The sequence below is a fragment of the Sinohyriopsis cumingii genome, chromosome 9, assembly GCF_028554795.1.
Source record: "Sinohyriopsis cumingii isolate HCF-2022 chromosome 9, ASM2855479v2, whole genome shotgun sequence".
Lineage (NCBI taxonomy): Eukaryota > Metazoa > Mollusca > Bivalvia > Unionida > Unionidae > Sinohyriopsis > Sinohyriopsis cumingii.
The window spans coordinates 78,318,096-78,338,735 of NC_142969.1; the positions used below are offsets into that span (position 1 = coordinate 78,318,096).

General features: G+C 34.1%; 1 protein-coding gene and 1 long non-coding RNA gene across 2 annotated transcripts in view; one reads left to right on the forward strand and one right to left on the reverse strand.

Annotated features, from left to right (window-relative positions):
* LOC149792072 (annexin A6-like) overlaps positions 1-20,640 on the reverse strand; it is a 126,126-nt gene that overhangs the window by 32,770 nt on the left and 72,716 nt on the right. The window contains exons 12-17 of the mRNA XM_089970563.1: positions 20,363-20,544; positions 17,042-17,120; positions 14,454-14,539; positions 11,980-12,061; positions 6,398-6,492; positions 4,762-4,875 (exon numbers count right to left, since the gene is read on the reverse strand). Coding sequence (XP_089826689.1) covers positions 4,762-4,875; positions 6,398-6,492; positions 11,980-12,061; positions 14,454-14,539; positions 17,042-17,120; positions 20,363-20,544 — 638 coding nt within the window. The remainder of the gene's footprint in view (positions 1-4,761; positions 4,876-6,397; positions 6,493-11,979; positions 12,062-14,453; positions 14,540-17,041; positions 17,121-20,362; positions 20,545-20,640) is intronic.
* LOC149792073 (uncharacterized) lies at positions 311-3,215 on the forward strand. Its single transcript, XR_016423263.1, has 3 exons — positions 311-443; positions 1,080-1,224; positions 3,001-3,215. It is a non-coding gene; the product is annotated as an uncharacterized LOC149792073 (long non-coding RNA).

Here is a 20,640-nt window from a genome sequence, read left to right on the forward strand (position 1 = left end):
TATTATTTTTATACTACACGTATGACTGACTTTTATATTGTAATCAATGATACAAGCCCCTATGCATACAACATGTTTACTAATAATTTACCCTTTATGGCGCCTCAGATTAACTCAACAGACACTGGATGTTGACCTACAGTGTACATGTAGAATAGCACTTTTAAACCGAACGACAGAAATTTAGGCACGGGCCATGTTCTCTTAGCAAGGGCCACGCTGTTTACGAAGAAAGTTATTTAATATTCTCCTGCAACATGTTTGTTCTTAAAACATTCTGACAGCAAGTGTGTGGACATTATTAAAATATAGAAACCAACATCAACATCTAAAGATGTCCACGTCGGTACTGATGTTAATGTCCAGTACAAAACAGAAGACGTCGACGTGCTATTAGGGAAGATTCAAGGATTATGAAAGACTGGTTCTTTGCCGAGAAAGAGGTAAGTTACTTTTACTCATTTCTTTTTAAAATTTTCGCATATAGAATGATCAAAGTGGATAGCCTGAATCATCGACATTATAAGTATAAGCATAAATTCGCATGGTCGTTTAAAATTGAGCCAAGGGTTTGTTTCAGATTTTACTTAATGATAATAATTCAACCTCCTGTTTCTAAAAATGATATCTACACCACACTATCATCGAATATTTAAGCCTTCCACAATTCAACTGTGCAGCCATGTCTGGCTCTTACCCCCAGTCCCAACAATAATGCTGGCGCATCAGTGAGAAGCACTTGCGTTACTGATTGAAACAATTTGTACAAACATAAATGTTCTTCGTTTTATTTTATTGCTGATTGGGTGGATCAAGATAAGCATACACGATTGAGAACCAAATGCAGTAGCTTAATTCATGATTTTATTCCTAAAAAACATTTGCCCTGTCTGTCAAATATTTTGATTGGTAAATTAAAAATAGAGATTTAATTGGATAAGGATTACAGCTTTTCTTAATGCTTATATACACTAGGACTCTTTTGCCAACCAAGTCGTTTTCTCATTTCAGTGCATTCTTTCTGTTCTGCATAGATAAAAAAAATATGATCAATTATACTAATTTTTATCTTTTTACAGATTAAACTTCATGAAGGTCACAAAATTTAATCAACACAACAAAGTTAGCAATCATTTGAAAGAAGTGCAAAACATTGACAGCAACAGGAAGAAGTCAGACAAAACCCCATTGCCATGCTAGAGGAAATTCTGACTCCAGTAAAGGGTATGTATAAGACGCTTCAAATCTTTTGATATAATGTACATGATAATATATGCATTTCAGACTCTAAAATTTGACCCCCAATACATTTTTTTTTAAAATATAAAAATTGGAAACCAGATTTTGAATTTCTTTATATATTGCAAATGTACATATTTTGGAAAAATATCCTAAAAGTTTTGGAGAAATCTTCCAGAGGACTGTTCCAGAAGTTAAGATGTCAATTTTTTGGAAATTTCTAATGTATACCCATCATTCCTAACGATTGGTTACCAGAGTATACAATCAAAAGGAAATTGTATTAAATGTGAAGCTGAACTGCTTTGTTGTAGGTTCACATGTTCCAACCCCAAAAAGAACTGTAAGCATAATTATTACTAATATAAGTGGCAAAAATCATAATCTGAGCACAACAAGAGTATAAATTACATGCCATTATTACAGAAAACTGTATGAAAAATGTATATGCAGTTATAATTTTTGTCACAAATCAGCTGAACTCGTGTGGATTAGTAGTATGGATGAGAATAGACACAAAAGAAATTGATAAATTATTTGTGCATAACAGCCATTTCGACTAGTGTACATGTGTACAGTAACTTTCGCGAATCGTCATAAAGTCCATAAATGTTGATTGTTGTATTATCCTCAACCTGCCATGGTTCATTCCATAACGACGGTCCAGTGCAACATGTTTTTAAGTTTAACAAAATCTCTTTTCTCTAACATTTTTCAGTTACATAACATCCATCAGTTGCATTGATACATCCCGGGTTATTTTTGTTGTTTTCTCTTCTTTTTAAAAAAATGATATCTGGTGCCATTTATTTTCTATTTAAGCTGGACTGCTATGTGTGTAGTATCATAATAGAATGAATCTAGGGCAAATGGTTTCATATTCAAGAACCTGTCAGTTTTCTTGGAACTGTTTGATGTAAAATTCATGCATAAGTTACCAATACATTAACTTTTATTTGATTTTTTTAAAACTGTTATTAAGTAGCAAACTTTTTTTGATCTTTATATTTCAGTCTGTATAGTTGTCCATTTCGTTCATTTTTTGTCCTAACATGGTATAAGAAGTACATGTTACAGTAGCCAAGTTAAACCAGACATTCATATTGTGCTTAATTTTATTTGACCCAGATAATGTCACCAGGATCTGAAAACAAGAGTGTTTTAAGTCATGAGAAAATCGGCACATGAACCATGGACAGGCATGAACTTAGGATGGTCAGGCTTGAAATATCAGCGTTGATTCTTAAATAGGTCACTTGAGAAAGGATTGTATTATTATACAGACCCCGTATGAAATTGTAAATTGTAAGCAACTATATGAGCCCCTGTGAACACTTTAACGGGTACCCAATTGTTCGCTTTATTACCCAGGTTCTTATCAATGGGAGAATACCCGGGTACACATTGGCATCTTTATCCAGAAGTAGTCAAATCTGGAATATGCAATGTGACTTGCAGGTATCTCATCAACAGTGCAGTTTATATGTTTGCTACTGAACTATGGTAATTCTATTGGTAGAGCAATTTGACTCATAGTCCAAAGGATGAATTTTCAGACTGGGTTGGCTGCATAAGTGTTTCCTTGGGAAAACAGTTGGCTCCTATTTTCACAGTGTGATAAAGTGCCATCTAATCCAAACTACAATTATGTATTTTGCCTTTACCTTGTAAAACGAATCTTCAAAAATCCACCTTACAGAATGTCTCACATGCTGTGATCAGAAAAAAAAACTTCTACCAACTTTTTCATTTCCATTTCAGGTTTCATTTTTCAACAGTTCAAAACTGAGCCTGCTAACTTAAATTCAGTGGTCAACAGGAAGTGCATTGATTCAAAGAGAACAATCTCCAAGTGAAAATATTGTTGCAGACTGGCAAATAATGAAATTCAGAAGCAGGAATGTCAATTACACGTTTCGTTTGCTTTGAATTTTCTGGAACAGTGAAGAATGGTCTTCGTGTGAAGCAAATTTCCAGCAGTATCTTTCATTATGACCTTAAAGTTTTTAGAATAAATGTGAGGTATTAATATAACAGGTACATACATACATACATACATACATGTGATGTGATTTTTGATTTTTAATGTAGCTTTTTAACAATTTTTCAGTCATATCGCTACGATGTCTGCAATGTGGCAGTTTATAGTGATGTCTAGCACTGGGGCGTCATGCCAGAGACATGTAGCATAATGTCCCACCCAGTCACATTATCCTGACACCAGGCCGACCAGTCCTAACACTAACCTCTTAATGCTGAACGGCAAGCGAGGTAGCTATTAGTACCACTTTTTAAGTCTCTGGTATGACTCAGCCGGGGAACGAACCCACGACCTCCCGCATCTGAGGCGGACGCTCTAACCACTAGGCCACCGAAGCGATCATACATACATACATACATACAAACATACATACTCTAGTTGTCTTACCTTATTAAAAGATCACTAAACGACCTCAAATTATATGCTAATGATTACTAGATTTGAATATTGATCTTACTCTGTTTAATTCTTGTATTCAATAAAAACTAAATACTATAGCTGTTTTTTTTTTTTTGTTTTTGCTCATGTGAGCAAGATGTTGCTCACGTGAGCAGATCTTGCTCAGGTGAGCGAGGTGTGGCTCACGCTAATTCTTGTATTCAATAAAAACTAAATACTATAGCTGTTTTTTTTTGTGCTTTTGCTCATGTGAGCAAGATGTTGCTCACGTGAGCAGATCTTGCTCAAGTGAGCGAGGTGTGGCTCACATGAGCAAGATGTTGCTCATGTGAGCAGATCTTGCTCATATGAGCAAAGTGTGGCTCACGTGAGCAAAGTGTAGCTCACGTGAGCAAGATATTGCTCTTGTTAACAATTCCTGTACATGTGATTTTCTTATTAGAATCTGTCTGCTCACATGAGTTCTACCTAATTTGCATGTAAATTGCACATGAGATTCACCTGAGTTAAATCTCACGAGAGCTTATGTGCAGAAGGGTAGGCAGTTTTGGTGTGGGTGCAGCTGTGCTTTTTAGATGTTTTTATCTCATCACTGGTTGAAAGGCCCATGCATGTTACAATTTAATTTACACATGGCATTTGATCTATTGTCATCAAGTATTAGGTGCAATGTAGGACAGTGTTTATATTTGCATATACAGATATTGAATAGGCAGTGGACTTGTGATTATACTTAATAATATTTCTGAACTTGAAACACACATATAAGAAATGAGTAGCCTTTACCAAATACTTAATATGGAATCCCTGCAGGACTGGCATTCATTGTATATCAAGAGGTGGACATTTTGAGTTTTTTACATTCTTTGGCATATTTAATCCAAGAGTCCAAAATAAGCATGTATTCTTAGCATTTAATGTAAGTCTTGAGAATAAATGTCTACAGGTAAAGTAAGTTTGCTCACACACACATACGATATACACACACAAATTACATAAACTGACTTGGTTACAGAAATTAAATTACATATATTGTACTAGTGGGATAAAATATGTGACCTTGGTCAAAATTATGTTTGTACCTTAATGGCCTTCTTGAGATTCATGGCATCATAATCTGCAGGAGATGTACATAGTGCAAATGCTATCTTCTTCAACCCGTCACTTAACTCTCCATCAAAATAACTGATCATATCCTGAAGGGGAGATAACTCATTTGAAATACATTATATAGGTTAATTAATGTATTTTAAAACAAAAACTAGAGATTTAATTATATGATTCGAAGTCTGGATGCTAATGTGTAGGTAGGTAGAGGACACATTCTTTTCCTGTGTCTGTACCAGATATATTTCATACTGTGGTACTCATAAAATGTTATATTTTTATGAGTCGTGAAGCCACGTCAGTTAAAATAAATCTGGTAATAAAGCAGCAAAAGATATTTTCATTTTGTTATATAACAAACTAGCTTTGACAATTAAAATCATTCTTATGCAAACCACCCTATAGAAACTTACTTGTACATATCTGACCACAATAATTTACATTAAGATCTCTACAGCATACACAATACCTGAACATAAAGCTACAGAAATGTGAGAGAATGTGCCAGTGAATTGTGCAGGTATGTACAAATAGTCCCTATGTCTGTGAGTATGAAAAAGATACAATTCTATGAAAGACAGAAAACTCTACTGTCAAAAGAAAGGATCAAGAAGTGTTTTTGGAAAATTTAAGACGGAATTTAGTTCCCTTTGAAGAGGAAACTCATTAAACTTGTTTTAAGGTAGAAAACATCTAAAATATTTGTAGCTGGAGTACATGGCCTATTATTGGGAGACAGCATGTTACACATTACAAAGAGAGAACTACTCCAACTTAAGGTAGAACAATATCCAAAATGTCTGTAAATGAATTGCAAGGTCATTCATCACTAGCAGGCATTCTAGTTAGCATGTTTGTAAATGAATTGCAAGGTCATTCACCAGTAGCAGGCATTCTAGTTAGCATGTTTGTAAATGAATTGCAAGGTCATTCATCAGTAGCAGGCATTCTAGTTAGCATGTTTGTACATGAATTGCAAGGTCATTCATCAGTAGCAGGCATTCTAGTTAGCATGTTTGTAAATGAATTGAGGTCATTCATCAGTACAAAGGATGATGTGTGAGACAAGGGATGACATGTGAGACAAGGAATGACGTGTGAGACAAGGGCTGACAATAAGCTAATCTGAAGCCTTTGCATCATACAAAAGAACTAGCTTTTAAGGTGAATTATTAACAACTAAATGCCTACAGGTGAGTAATTTTAGAAAGACTGTTTATTTGTCTATTATCTAATTGTCATTTATGTTATTCATTTGTATACATGTCCAATAGAACATTGTTAGTTTGTCAGGGCTTATTAACCAGGAATGGGACCTTGTTTTTGTTGTTTTGTCGACAGTGGCCAACAATGTATTCTACAAGTCTGAGTAAAGTTATAAAAGTATCTCATTTGTCATATATTCTTGTGATGAGGACTGTATTTCTATGCAAAATCTTTGTTTATATTTATTCATGTTATGATATTCAGAAGGAAGATATATTATTCAGCTAAATACATGCATTAAATTAAACAGCTTTCTAAATTTTGTGCACATTAATCACCAATACTAATGCTTTCATAATTACATTGGCTATCCTCCCCCCATTCCTTGTAAACTTCTGCATGTACCTTGCCAACCAGTGTCTTCAAGGTCTTTACAATTTCCAGTCTCTGTACATTTGACCTGTAGGCCAACACGTTGATGACAGCCTGTTCATCAGTACCTATATACAAACAATAATAATAATTTAAATTTTAAAAAAAAAATAATAATAATAATAATAATAATAATAATAATAATAATAACAATCATGACGATGATGATAGCGAAAAATGATTGATGACTGATGATGGGCAATATGTTCAGTTTACACCAATCATCATTAATGTCCTAAATGTAATACAGCAAAGTACAGTAAACACACTGATAATAGCCTGTTCATCTGTACTTTTATGGAAATAATCACACTGCTGCTGTTGATGATGATGATGATGATGATGATAAAAATCCTTGAATAGGGTAACACAGTGAGTCATCCCAAAGGCCCTAAAATGCAAGACAGCGAAAATGGCTGAACATAAAGACAATGATATTAAAAACATAAAACAGAAATATAACAAGGTATATAGAGTTTTATCAGTGATAGAAACTAATTACAAATGCATTCAACATTTTAGTCTATGTTGAAAAGCAATTAGGTACAAATGACTGAACATGACTGATATTAAGCATAAAATAGTAAAACAATAATAATCTCTACTAAGTCAAAGATAGGAATTTTGTCCACTTAAGTCTGATTAATAACCGAAATTGTATTTGTCTAACACAGATCCCCCAGCCATTGCAGTCAAATTGTAGAAAGCTAAGTCTACCATGCAAAGGTAAAAGGATAATCAAACAAGAGGTCATATTAACTCAAATTCTGCCAGGAAAATGGTGGAATCAAACTTCAACTAGGCTTCTCAATATTCCAAATTTATTTTCAATCCATGAAACCCTTTAAAAGCTACTGAGTATTAGGTTCTGAATGTCACTGGGACATGAATGGAAGGGATGCACTCCAACAGAATGGCAGAAAGTACTGAATGTCATAGGGACATGAAGGGAATGGATGTACTCCAACAGAATGGCAGAAAGTACTGAATGTCATAGGGACATGAAGGGAAGGGATGTACTCCAACAGAATGGCAGAAAGTATTATATGTCATTGGGACATGAATGGAATGGATGTACTCCAACAGAATGGCAGAAAGTACTGAATGTCATAGGGACATGAAGGGAATGGATGTACTCCAAAAGAATGGCAGAAAGTACTGAATGTCATAGGGACATGAAGGGAATGGATGTACTCCAATAGAATGGCAGAAAGTACTGAATGTCATTGGGACAAGAAGGGAATGGATGTACTCCAATAGAATGGTAGAAAGTACTGAATGTCATAGGGACATGAAGGGAAGGGATGTACTCCAATAGAATGGCAGAAAGTACTGAATGTCATAGGGACATGAAGGGAAGGGATGTACTCCAACAGAATGGCAGAAAGTATTATATGTCATTGGGACATGAATGGAATGGATGTACTCCAACAGAGTGGCAGAAAGTACTGTATGTCATTGGGACATGAAGGGAATAGATGTACTCCAATACAATGGCAGAAAGTACTGAATGTCATTGGGACAAGAAGGGAATGGATGTACTCCAACAGAATGGCAGAAAGTACTGTATGTCATTGGGACAAGAAGGGAATAGATATACTCCAATACAATGGCAGAAAGTACTGAATGTCATTGGGACATGAATGGAAGGGATGCACTCCAACAGAATGGCAGAAAGTACTGTCTGTCAGTGGGACATGAATGGCATGGATGTACTCCAACTGAATGGCAGAAAGTACTGTATGTCATTAGGACATGAAGGGAATAGATGTACTCCAACAGAATGGCAGAAAGTATTGTATGTCATTGGGACGTGAATGGATTGGATGTACTCCAACAGAATGGCAGAAAGTACTGTATGTCATTGGGACATGAAGGGAATAGATGTACTCCAATACAATGGCAGAAAGTACTGAATGTCATTGGGACAAGAAGGGAATGGATGTACTCCAACAGAATGGCAGAAAGTACTGAATGACATTGGGACATGAAGGGAACCTACATACTCTAACAGACGGGCAGAATGCACTGAATGTCATTTCACATGGAGGGGAGGGACATACTCCAACGGAATGGCAAAAGGCAATGAATTTCATTTGGACATGAAGAGAAGGGACCTACTCCAAAAGAATGGCAGAAAGTACTGAATGTCATTTGGACATGAAGGGAAGGGATGTACTCCAGCAGAATGGCAGAAAGTACTAAATGTCATCTGGATATGAAGGGAAGGGATGTACTCCAACAGAATATGGTAGAGGAATTATGAGGTACATTGACTAGCTCTTTAGCATAATACATGGATGAAAAAACTTGACATGACAGGTAATACATCACATTAGAATTGATTAGTCTTAACTTGAATCACATGAGTTGCAATTGAACACTAAAAATCAAGGCAAAAAGGCTTACCCACTCACATGAGCATAAACTGGACACAACATCAAACTAGACCAGAAAATCTGCCCACCCATGAGTATCAAATGGACAGGACAACAAATAAGGCCAAGACTTACCCATACACTGGAACAGCAACTGCAAACCACATCATGCTAGGCTAGAATATGTACCCATACACTGGAGTAGCATTTTAAACACCTCATCACACTAGGCCAGAAGGCTTTCCTATATCATGGAGTAGCAATTCAATTCCATATCACACTAGGCCAAAAGGCTTTTCTATACCATAGAGTAGCAATTCAATTTCACACCACACTAGGCCAGAAGGCTTTCCTATACCATGGAGTTGCAATTCAATTCCACTCCCCACTAGGCCAGAAGGCTTTCCTATGCCATGGAGTAGCAATTCAATTCCACACCACACTAGGCCAGAAGGCTTTCCCATAAACATGAGTAGCATTTAAACACCCGATCAAACCTGTTCAGGTTTACCCACACACCTGAGTAGCAAATGGACACCACATCAAACTCAACTAAAAAGAATTTTTATACTAAAATCCCTTTAAATTGTCAGTGTGTTTTGTTATGATAATTAGGTTGTTGTAAAGATGAAAGCAATGCATACAGAGAAGTTATTATACTGACAACATCATGTATAATGACAACATCATGTATACTGACAACATCATGTATAATGACATCATGTATACTGACATCATGTATAATGACAACATCATGAATAATGACATCATCATGTATACTGACATCATGTATACTGACATCATGAATAATGCCAACATCATGTATACTGACAACATCATGAATAATGACAACATCATGAATAATGACACCATCATGTATACTGACAACATCATGTATCTGTGACTCAGATACTATGAAAATTAAGTGCTCATAATAAAAAGCTGTGGAAAAGACCAAAAACAGAGAAAGTACTACAAGTTTAATTGGGGTTTTGGTGGATTTTTCAGGTGAGTTATATTTATCCAGTTCTTCTGTCAATAAAAATTAATCTGAGCAAAGTATTTTTAAAAAATAGAGACCTACTAAACAGATCAAAATAAGACTTTACTGAAAAATAATCATAATCAGGTCATACATACATGGCATAGAAGGCAAGTACAATCAACTTCGTTCTATTAAAAAAGCAGACCTGCCAACCCTGACGAGTGTAAGGCAGTGATTTTGTTTCTGTAAGATTTACCAGTTTTCAGTAAGGTGTAACAAAATATCAATAACTGCTATTGCAAAACTGGAAAACATAATTAAAAGTTTGACGCATCGATGATAAACATTATGTTCAACTGAAAAGTTTATAAAGTTCGCATAGACTTTATTTACCACTATTACAGCTGCACAAACCCTAGTTCCAAACCATATGCAGCTCAATGGCTTCTTGCTATCTCTCAACTTGACATAATTCTTGGAAATTGTTTTCTATTTTACATGACGATGGCAATCATATCTCATGCCACAAGGCATACTCAAATTGGCACATGATGTCCAACAAACATAATTGCATCCTTTCCAGCTTTTATTCACAAGAATCTGAATACTCCTTCTTATTCTTCTGTGTTGATTATTGACACTTTTCTAGAAGCTTATTTTCCCTTTCATCTTAAACATGCACTGCTTTCTGGACGTCATTTTAAAAAATTCTATAATCAACAGTTTGATCATGCAGATGCTTCGCATGAACAAGTAGGTGCAGTTTAAATCATCTGGGGTGCTGCTGCAAAGTTAGCCTGGTTCTCTGACTGATTTCACTAATTCTAAGATGAAACCCTGGTCCAAATAAAACAGATGAACCAATTATCTGGATTTTTTGGCAATGATCATTTTTCTGTAGTTTTTGCTAGTATGCCGTATGTCCATATTTAAGGGTAATTTTCGTAAGACTTCATAAGAGTTGTCAGGTCTGGAAAAGCCAGCATGGTGTAATATAAAAATAATAATGAGAAGTGAGAAAAATGCTATAAGACAGAAAATGAGAGAGAGAACACGGATTATCTAAATATTATATGTCCAAGGAATATCTAAAGAAAAGTGATCAACAATTTAAATGAATATTCTTTGATACGTTTCAAATAATGTCTAAAAGAGTTGCAATTGGTTGGAATGTGAAAGCAGCAAAGGTGGCTATCAAGTCCATTACTGAGATTCTAATTTGCTCAAAACGTTGCTAACAAATCTGCTTATATTTTTCACTAATATTTTATTCATATTATCATCATTAAATGTCCATATTTAAAAGTGTTTGGTTGCATGCAGAAATCATTCTTAATCAAATTCAGTCTAGCCCCCCTTAAGAATTCACACTCAAAAAGGTATTGTAATTCATCACCCAAAACATTATTTGGAAATCTGATACATTTCTGACAAGTTTCAACAGGTAGTTTATATTTTAACATCCTAAATTCCAAGATAAATTGTAAACATTTGTCCATTGGACAATTTGTTTTACAACAGATAAAGAATGTTGCTTGTGTTAATTACAGAGGACAGTTTTAATATAGTTCATGAAACTATCATTTCTATTGTTTAACAATACATCATATCATCTTAACTTCTGATGAGGGGCCCTGAGTGGCCGAGTGGTCTAAAGCGCTCTTCGTTACGGATCACTGCCATCTCACCTCTGTCTGCAGCGGTTCGAGTCTAAGATTCAGCCAATGTGGGCATGTGAGAAAGTTTGCCAGTAGCTTCTCGTGGGTCGGTGGTTCTTTCCGGGGTTTTCCGGGTTCTTCCTCCACCATTAATACTGGCCGCCATGTATAGCCTATCGTGCTGAAAAATGGCGTTAAACCCCACAACAACAACAACTTCTGATGAATTGTCTTTTTACGCCCTGTCCATGCATACCAAAAAGGTCACACGCTTCAAAAATTCCTTTATCCACGAATGTCATTGTTAACTGCATAGTCGATAATCTGTGCTGAAGGGTTTCCCTCTCAAGGAAGATAAATTGGTTATTTAAAAAGGCCTATACAGGTCAATGTTCAATCCTATGTCATTATACTCCCACCCATTTCCCCAAAGAACCTGATCCAACATACAAAATCATTTTGATATCCCATATAGATCCTTCCAGCATGAAAAATAATTTTAAGAAACTCCCTTTGTGTTTAAATACTACATACTCCATCCTTTCATAGCTTTCTTCAGCGTTTCTGCATCATGCTTTGTATTAAAGTTTTCAACTGGTTTAACGGTCGGATCCTCCTGCCAGAAAAATAATATTCAAAGTAATTAAGTTAACATGACTAATACCAAATGTTGTTATTTTAGCATCATGTACCAAGAATTACTGTAACATAATTTATTTCAAAAATGATATCTTGTTCCTTCTGATAAATGTGACACAATGTCAGCTGATATAGAATAAATCGATATATTGCATGATTGTGATGTAATTTACTTGTATGTGACATCATAATGTCATTATAATGTCCTAATGCAGCTGAAAAATCGTAATTGAGATTATATCAAATTAAATTGCAAACTGTCAAGCAAAATAATGAAATAAAATAATTACTGACCATTTTACATGCAGTCAGTATGCTGTCAGCAAGGTAGAAACCCATATTGTACTGATTACAAGTTGTTTACTTTACAAACACTCACGTTTCTTAAGATATAATAATATATGAACCCGTAACCTATTTATGCCTGCCATAATGAGGTCACTTATCTCTTGGAAATGGGTGTTGACTATGTTTGCACTGACGTAATCTTTGAATGTAGCCCAATTTTAATTTTGTTTTTAATAATCCACTTCAAGGGATTAGTGGTTTCAAGGATTACACTGCAAAGATTAACAGTTGAAAATGCTCACTACTTATAAATTTGTTAAAATGCGAGACCATATACCTAAATGATTGGCATACTATTTTTATTCACAAACAATTATTGGCTTAACATTTTTCTGCTTAAATAATGATTGGTATATAACTTTTATACTTAAACAATGGTTGGCATATTTTTATACATAAACATGATTGGTATACAATCTATGATTGGTATACAACTTGTATACATAAACAATGGTTGGCATATTTTTATACATAAACATGATTGGTATGCAATCTATGATTGGTATACAACCTTTATACATAAACAATGGTTGGCATATTTTTATACATAAACATGATTGGTATGCAATCTATGATTGGTATACAACCTTTATACATAAACAATGGTTGGCATATTTTTATACATAAACATGATTGGTATGCAATCTATGATTGGTATACAACCTTTATACATAAACAATGGTTGGCATATTTTTATACATAAACATGATTGGTATGCAATCTATGATTGGTATACAACCTTTATACATAAACAATGGTTGGCATATTTTTATACATAAACATGATTGGTATGCAATCTATGATTGGTATGCAACTTGTATACATAAACAATGGTTGGCATATTTTTATACATAAACATGATTGGTATGCAATCTATGATTGGTATACAACCTTTATACATAAACAATGGTTGGCATATTTTTATACATAAACATGATTGGTATGCAATCTATGATTGGTATACAACTTGTATACATAAACAATGGTTGGCATATTTTTATACATAAACATGATTGGTATACAATCTATGATTGGTATACAACTTTTATATTTAAACAATGGTTGGCATATTTTTATACATAAACGTTTGGAATACAATTTATATATCTGTGTGTGTGTGCAATTTGGATTTTTAATGTAGCTTTAACTATTTTTCAGCCATATCATTACGATGTCTGCAGTGTGACAGTTTATAGTGATATCTAGCACTGAGGCATCATGCAGCAGACATGTAGCATCATGATGCCAGGCCGAAAAGTCCTAACACTAACCTCTTAATGATGAGCGCTAAGCAAGGCAGCTGCTAGTACCATATTTATAGTCTTTGATATGACACAGCCTGGGTTTGAACCCCTGAACTCTCAATGAAGCAGTCCAATTTTTATACTTAAACAATGATTGGTATATGATTTTTGTACATAAACAATGATTGGTATACAATATTACATTTAAATAATGATTGGTATACAATTTTAATAATGACTGGCATACAATTTTTATATTTAAAATATAATTGGTATACAATTTTTATACTTAACAATGGTATAAAATTTTTATATTTAAACAATGATTGGTATACAATTTTTATACTTAACAATGATTTGCATACAATTTTTATATTTAAACAAGGATTGGTATACAATTTTAATGTTTAACAATAATTGATATACTATTTTTATACTTAACAATGATTGACATGCAATTTTCATACTTAACAATGATTGATATGCAATTTTTATACTTAATTAGCTATAACTGATATACAATTTTTATACTTAACAATGATTGATATGCAATTTTTATATTTAACAATGATTGATATACAATTTGTATACTTAACAATGATTGAAATGCAATTTTTATACTTAACAATGATTGATATGCAATTTTTATACTTAACAATGATTGATATACAAATTTTACACTTAAACATTTATTGATATAAAATTTTTATACTTAAATGATTGGTATACATTTTGTATAACTTAATATGCTATGAGTTTAAAGTTCTGAACTTTTACCTGAATATTTTCCGTTTCCATTATAACTTCTTCATCTAACCCTTCATCAGTCTTTGCTTTCACTGCTTCCACATATGCCTTGCCAGCTAATAATAATAATAATAATAATAATAATAAAAATAAGAAGAATAAGAAGAAGAAGAAAAAGAAAAAGAAGAAAAAGAAGAAGAAGAAAAAGAAGAAAATTTCAGAATACAATTGGCACCATAACACAGGATTATTCCTGCTTAGGGCCTTCTTTCTAAACTGCACTCGTGTATGTACAACATAAACACCAATAGTGCATAAAATGTAATTGACATATTTAAAAATGTAAATAAAATTTTATTTAAAAAATGCAAAGCTAAGGCAAAGCAATATTCTTCACATCATGTTGTATATACTGTATATATTGTACATAACATATAGAATGCCTCAAGGTAGATTAGTTCTGTAACGAATTGAGTTACCTTCTCTAAATAAAGTCAATATTATTATTATTATTATTATTATTATTATTAATGTAAAATTTTAATTGCAAAAACACTTCAGTTTTAGGACAACTGATATTCTGTACTTAGAATCTTATAATTTTATCACACATGTAGTTATTAATTACCATAGAACTAGTTGTATCATATACTTTTTTGTTTAAAATTTTATGGGCATGAATAAGGCAAGGTCATGACAACCTCATTATGAATTCATAAAAAATATAAAGTGATAGAACAGGAAAAGTTGCTCTGCAATGTTCTTTACTGCAATTTATTAAATTCATACATATCTCAAGAGAAATTACTTAGGTCAATGCCAAGGAGAAACTTGCCTCAAAGAATTCTGGGATATGTTAATACATAACCTTTGCCAACAAGAGAAAATCCATAAATGGCACATATTGTCTATTAGACAACGTACAAACCAGACTGCATCAGAATAGTAATATATACTGAATGGTTTCTAAACTATGTTAAAGGGGTCTGCTGTAGTGAAAATTAAAATGGATGAAATAGGGATACAACTCAAAATTGGACCTTAAAAGATGAAGTTTTCAAAATGTACATCTGCATTTAATAGTCAAATCACCAATTACTTGGCATGCAATTACTCTATTGTTTCTGTGTATAAACAGACACCCTGACCTTTGACCCAGTATGAAGTGAAAAACATGGTTCTGATGTCCAAGGTGCATGTGATATCCAACAATTCGAAATTGTCATGATTTCACTCCATTTTTGTTGTGAGACAATGTTCTACCATTTTTGGATCAGGCACTGATGAAAATTTGTTAAATAGCTTTGACCAGTATACAATGACACAGTGCTTAACTATTTATGTTCATTTCTCAGTCTTTAAGTATATCGAAGCTTCAGGCGGCACATACTACCTTGAAATTTACATCACACTAAATTAACAAAGCACTGATCACTGCATGGTCACAAAGAAGTATCAACTATGACTTAAGACAAGAAATAAAAACACCCAAATTAAATAAAGAACCAAGATGACCCTCCCCCCAAAAATTGTGAATTTACCTAGACAATGCATTGTTCTTATGATAAAAGCTTCAAAACATTTGCTGGCATTGAAAAACCGTGCTGAGTATCTGTAAGGTTACAAAGAGAAAAGTAAATAAATTGAAACTGTAGCCACACATTACACTGGACTTGTGCTTAGCACATCCAAGATTTGTCCAGAACTCAATAACTTGACAAACTATGTTGATTCTATGAAGTATTGATCACTGTATAATTGCAAAAAGTATCAAATACTGTTATTTAGGATGAGAAATTGAACAAAGAAGCAAGTTTACTTTCCAAAGAAAAGAAAACGATATACATTAATATTACAGTGATGCAGTACTTTGCACAGCTGAAAGTATTTACAACAGTAGATGAACAAGCTACCAGTCTCTCGAGTATAGTAAAGCTGCATAAATTGCACAAATACGTGAAATAAAATTAGTTTATTAATAAAAGCAATTAAAGAACAGGGCTATCGAGTTTATAACCATCAGTTATTTAGAAAATAGTCGTAACAAAGTAGTTACAATGCAATCAATTCAATATTTCACAAGGACAAGACTTTTGTACACAGCTTAAGTGCCATGATTCTCTCATCAGATCAACCTAGAAACAAAAGACTTTCTTTCTTGTACCATAAAATGCAAACCCTCCTGAAAGTAGGGAAATTATGAGGTTAGAAGAAAGTGTGAGTTATACATACTAGAATTTTGTGTATATATATATATATATATATATATATATATATATATATATATATATATATATATACACACACACACACTAGGATTTGGTATGTGTGTGTGTGTATATATATATATATATATATACACACACACACACACACACACACACCTTAACATTGCAGTGCTAAGGTGGTTGCATGCAGGTGTGAAAAGATATACAAATGGACAGATGGAAAAGGTTATTCTTAAAGTATTTGCAGATCTTGGTGTCAGCCTTAGAATAGGTGGGTGGAAAATCTTTGTACAATAATTACATTTCCATTAAAGTCTGCAAACCATTTGGACCTGCAATCATTAATTTCAGCATATATTCTCCAGGAAAAGCACATATATATTTACTCACCTTTAGTAGCCATTTCTGGTGGGGGACCTCCCCAGACAAGTGCCAGGATAGCATTCTTGTAGTCTCCAGACAGGTCATCCTGGTGTTATGAAATAATTACAACAGCATAAATATGCAAGTACACTTCACTAGAAGTCTCCCTCAATGTTATGCCTTTATCATGGCCAACGTTTAAAGGTTATTGCTAACTTTACACTGTCGCCATGTTAATATTCAGAGAAATCAATATTCGTTCATATACCAAATTGATATTGATATGAATCAGTGCAATGCAAAATGATATCACCACTAATTAGTTAAGACTTGGAACTTCATAAAAGTGGAATTTTTACATGTACCTGGAAGGTCTTGTTAAGAACATTAACTGCATATTGAAGAAAAAACAGCCGACTTTTTAATTTATTTATTCATTTTAGCATAGCAGTCATAAATATGTTATTGCTACTGTTGGTTGGCTTAACGCCAGTTTTCAGCACTTGGTAGGCTATACTTAGTGGCCAGTATATCTGCTGGAGGAAGAACCTGGGAAAATCCCAGAAAGAGCCATCTACCCATGAGAATGTACTAGCAAGCTTTCTCACATACGCATATTGACCAAGCCTGAGACTTAACTCAAGGAAGACTAAGGTGAGATGTCATTGATATTTAAATGCAAATGCCTTAGACCACTTGGCCACCCAGGGCCCCAAGCAATCTTAAAAAGCAAGGTGCTTGTTAGCCAGTGGTTTAACTAGATTTCAATATAAATGAATAATGTTTACCACTAGCAAGATTCATCATGAACAAATTCAGAGAATGAAAAATGTTTCTGGATGTTATATGATGGCGGTTGGGCAGGAGATGGACATTTTGTGAATTTCCATGGTTAAGGCATCATTGCTTTTCAAAACTGTCATGTTACTTATCTTCAGTATGACTGTTTGCATTTAAAATGATTGGGAAGGAATTAATTATGTTTTAAGAGGTCTGAAAGAATGCAGAAAGCTGAAAACTGCACTTGTGCAAGGTTTACAAATAAGTATATTCAAACTGACTGTTCCAGTGGCCTAAGTGGTTGGAGCATCCACCTTGGATGTAGGAGGTCACAGGTTCGAACTCCAGCTGAGTCATATCAAAGACATTTAAAAATGGCACTATCAGCTGCCTCGCTTGGCACTCAGCATTAAGAGGTTAGTTTTAGGACTGGTTGGCCTAGTGTCAGAATAATGTGACTTGGTGGGACATGATGCCCCAGTGCTAGACATCACTATAAACTGCCACACTGCAGACATCGTAGCAATATGACTCTAATTGTTAAAGCTATGTTAAAAATCCAAATGACACACAAATTTGACTGAAATCCAACTATGTTCAGTAAAGTCATCTTACAGAAACCAAACTGCTGATAGACCATGGGTACACTGATAGACCATGGGTACAATGACAGACCATGGGTACAATGATTGACCATGGGTACAATGATTGACCATGGGTACACTGATAGACCAAGGGTACACTGATAGACCATCGGTACACTGATGGACATCTAGACATAATTAGTTGCATCAGTTGATAAATGAAGGGAAGATTTCCATTGGTCAGAGCATAATCATGTGATCAGACCCAAATGCATTTATCTCTGTATAAACTGTATGGAGAACTACTTTATTTTAACTTCAATAAATAGAGTTACATGCAAAGTAACTAACATAAACACTGAACTGGAAGGCATACAGACTGCATGCCTTTAAAACGAAATAAAAACAGTGGGTTTATATTTTATTTAGAAAATTGAATATACTGATTTAACACAATCAAATAACAGATCTTCGCTGTTTTTCTGAATATAAATAATTCTTTATTTGACTAGATTTAAAAAAGTAAAGTTGGGAAACTCAAAATCTGCCAAGAACATTGAGGCGACAGCACTTTCAACGCAGCTCATTACAAGTGAATTTAAAACTATAGTTAAATGGATATGGATTGGGAGGAGGGGAGTTCAAAGACTAACGTTATAATAACTGGAATTCACAGTCCTACAATGAAAGACGCCAACCTTGATAGTTATGATGTGGGGTGGGTGGAAGATCTGCTACACACCCCCTTCATAACTGTCAGTGTTGATGATTTGCACTGTTTGACTATTTGACCCCCATCACTATAATTGTTTACCGATAGTCTTAATTTCATTTGTAAGTAGCCCCTGTAGGTAACCTAAAGTGTTAATCAACACAAAAATAGATTTAAAGATGTGAAAACTGGTTACTCATGTGTCTGGACAATAATGATTCACAAGTCACAATGAACTCATGATAGCATAAAATCCAAGAGTCATTCGTATGCCAAGCAAAACAACAAATCCTTTGCTTTCAATATTGAATTTCTTTTCATATCACATATGCCAATGTAGATAAAAGATTAAGACCATGCTGTAGAATGTTCAAAACCTTAGATCACCTACCATTGGTAGAATCTTTTGTTTGATACGGATTAGCTATTATGTTGCAGATGGAGAATTCCCTGTCATATAATCAGATACACAGCAGATGCCCAACAAGAAATCATACGCTTAAACAGGCTCTAAAACTGATAGGAAATATCTTTAAAAAAACAAAACAACAATTAAAAAAATTATAAAATTATAAATAATTGCAATTATAAGAGTTTGACATTGTTTCCTCTGAGTTTATCGTAGTATAAACTGTCAGTCGCCAACTCACACAGCTTACATAACACCCTTTGGGCATTATTTGCTGTGTGATTTGGCAACTGACAGTTTATACGATGATAAACTAAAAAAACAACAACATTAATCTCTTATATATAGGTGGCTGGCTAGACTGATGGATGCAGTTATTGTAGGGCTCCACTGACTTCCTTAAGTGAGGCCCTAATAAGATCTCAAAGAGAAATTACAAGCTTTATCTGTTAAAATGCAGAAAATGAAAAGCATTGTATATACAATTATGGAGACATGATATCGACACATAATGCAGACAATGGCTCTAAGAGAAAACAATTATTCCAACAATATCAAAACCAATCAATCAACCAAACAGATAAGAAATATGTTTCCTAGCAGGATACCCTACTAACAGAGAACCTCAGCAAAAGATGCATATAAAATAAATGTACAAAAGCAAACTTAAGTAGGTCTTCTTGCTATTAAACTTCATATTAAACCTGGTTCAAAGACATTCAGGTCATCAAAAGTTATTGTCAGAACAGAAATAAAATTTGTGATGATCAAGACGGAAGCTCTGACTAGTTTCACAAGCATTACACTATATACCCAGCCAATGAATATAGCAGGAGTACAAAACTGTAAATTTATTACTGTACAGCAATGTACTGTTCCAAGGTCTGGGACGTGAGCTTCCAAAACGCTTCTTTTATCTGTACCATGTCAATTTCACAGCGAGTGACAACTGTTCTTATTAGGGTGTCATCATCTGTACCCAGACCCTTCATTGCCATCTCCAGCTGCCGAGCAAAGTGGGCAAACTTGTTCCTCACACAGCAGACTGAAAAAGAGTACAGAGATATAATCATTTTAAAAGTGTGTCTTCATCTATACCCAAGTCTTTCATCATTTCTTGAAGTTGCTGCTAAAAGTAGGC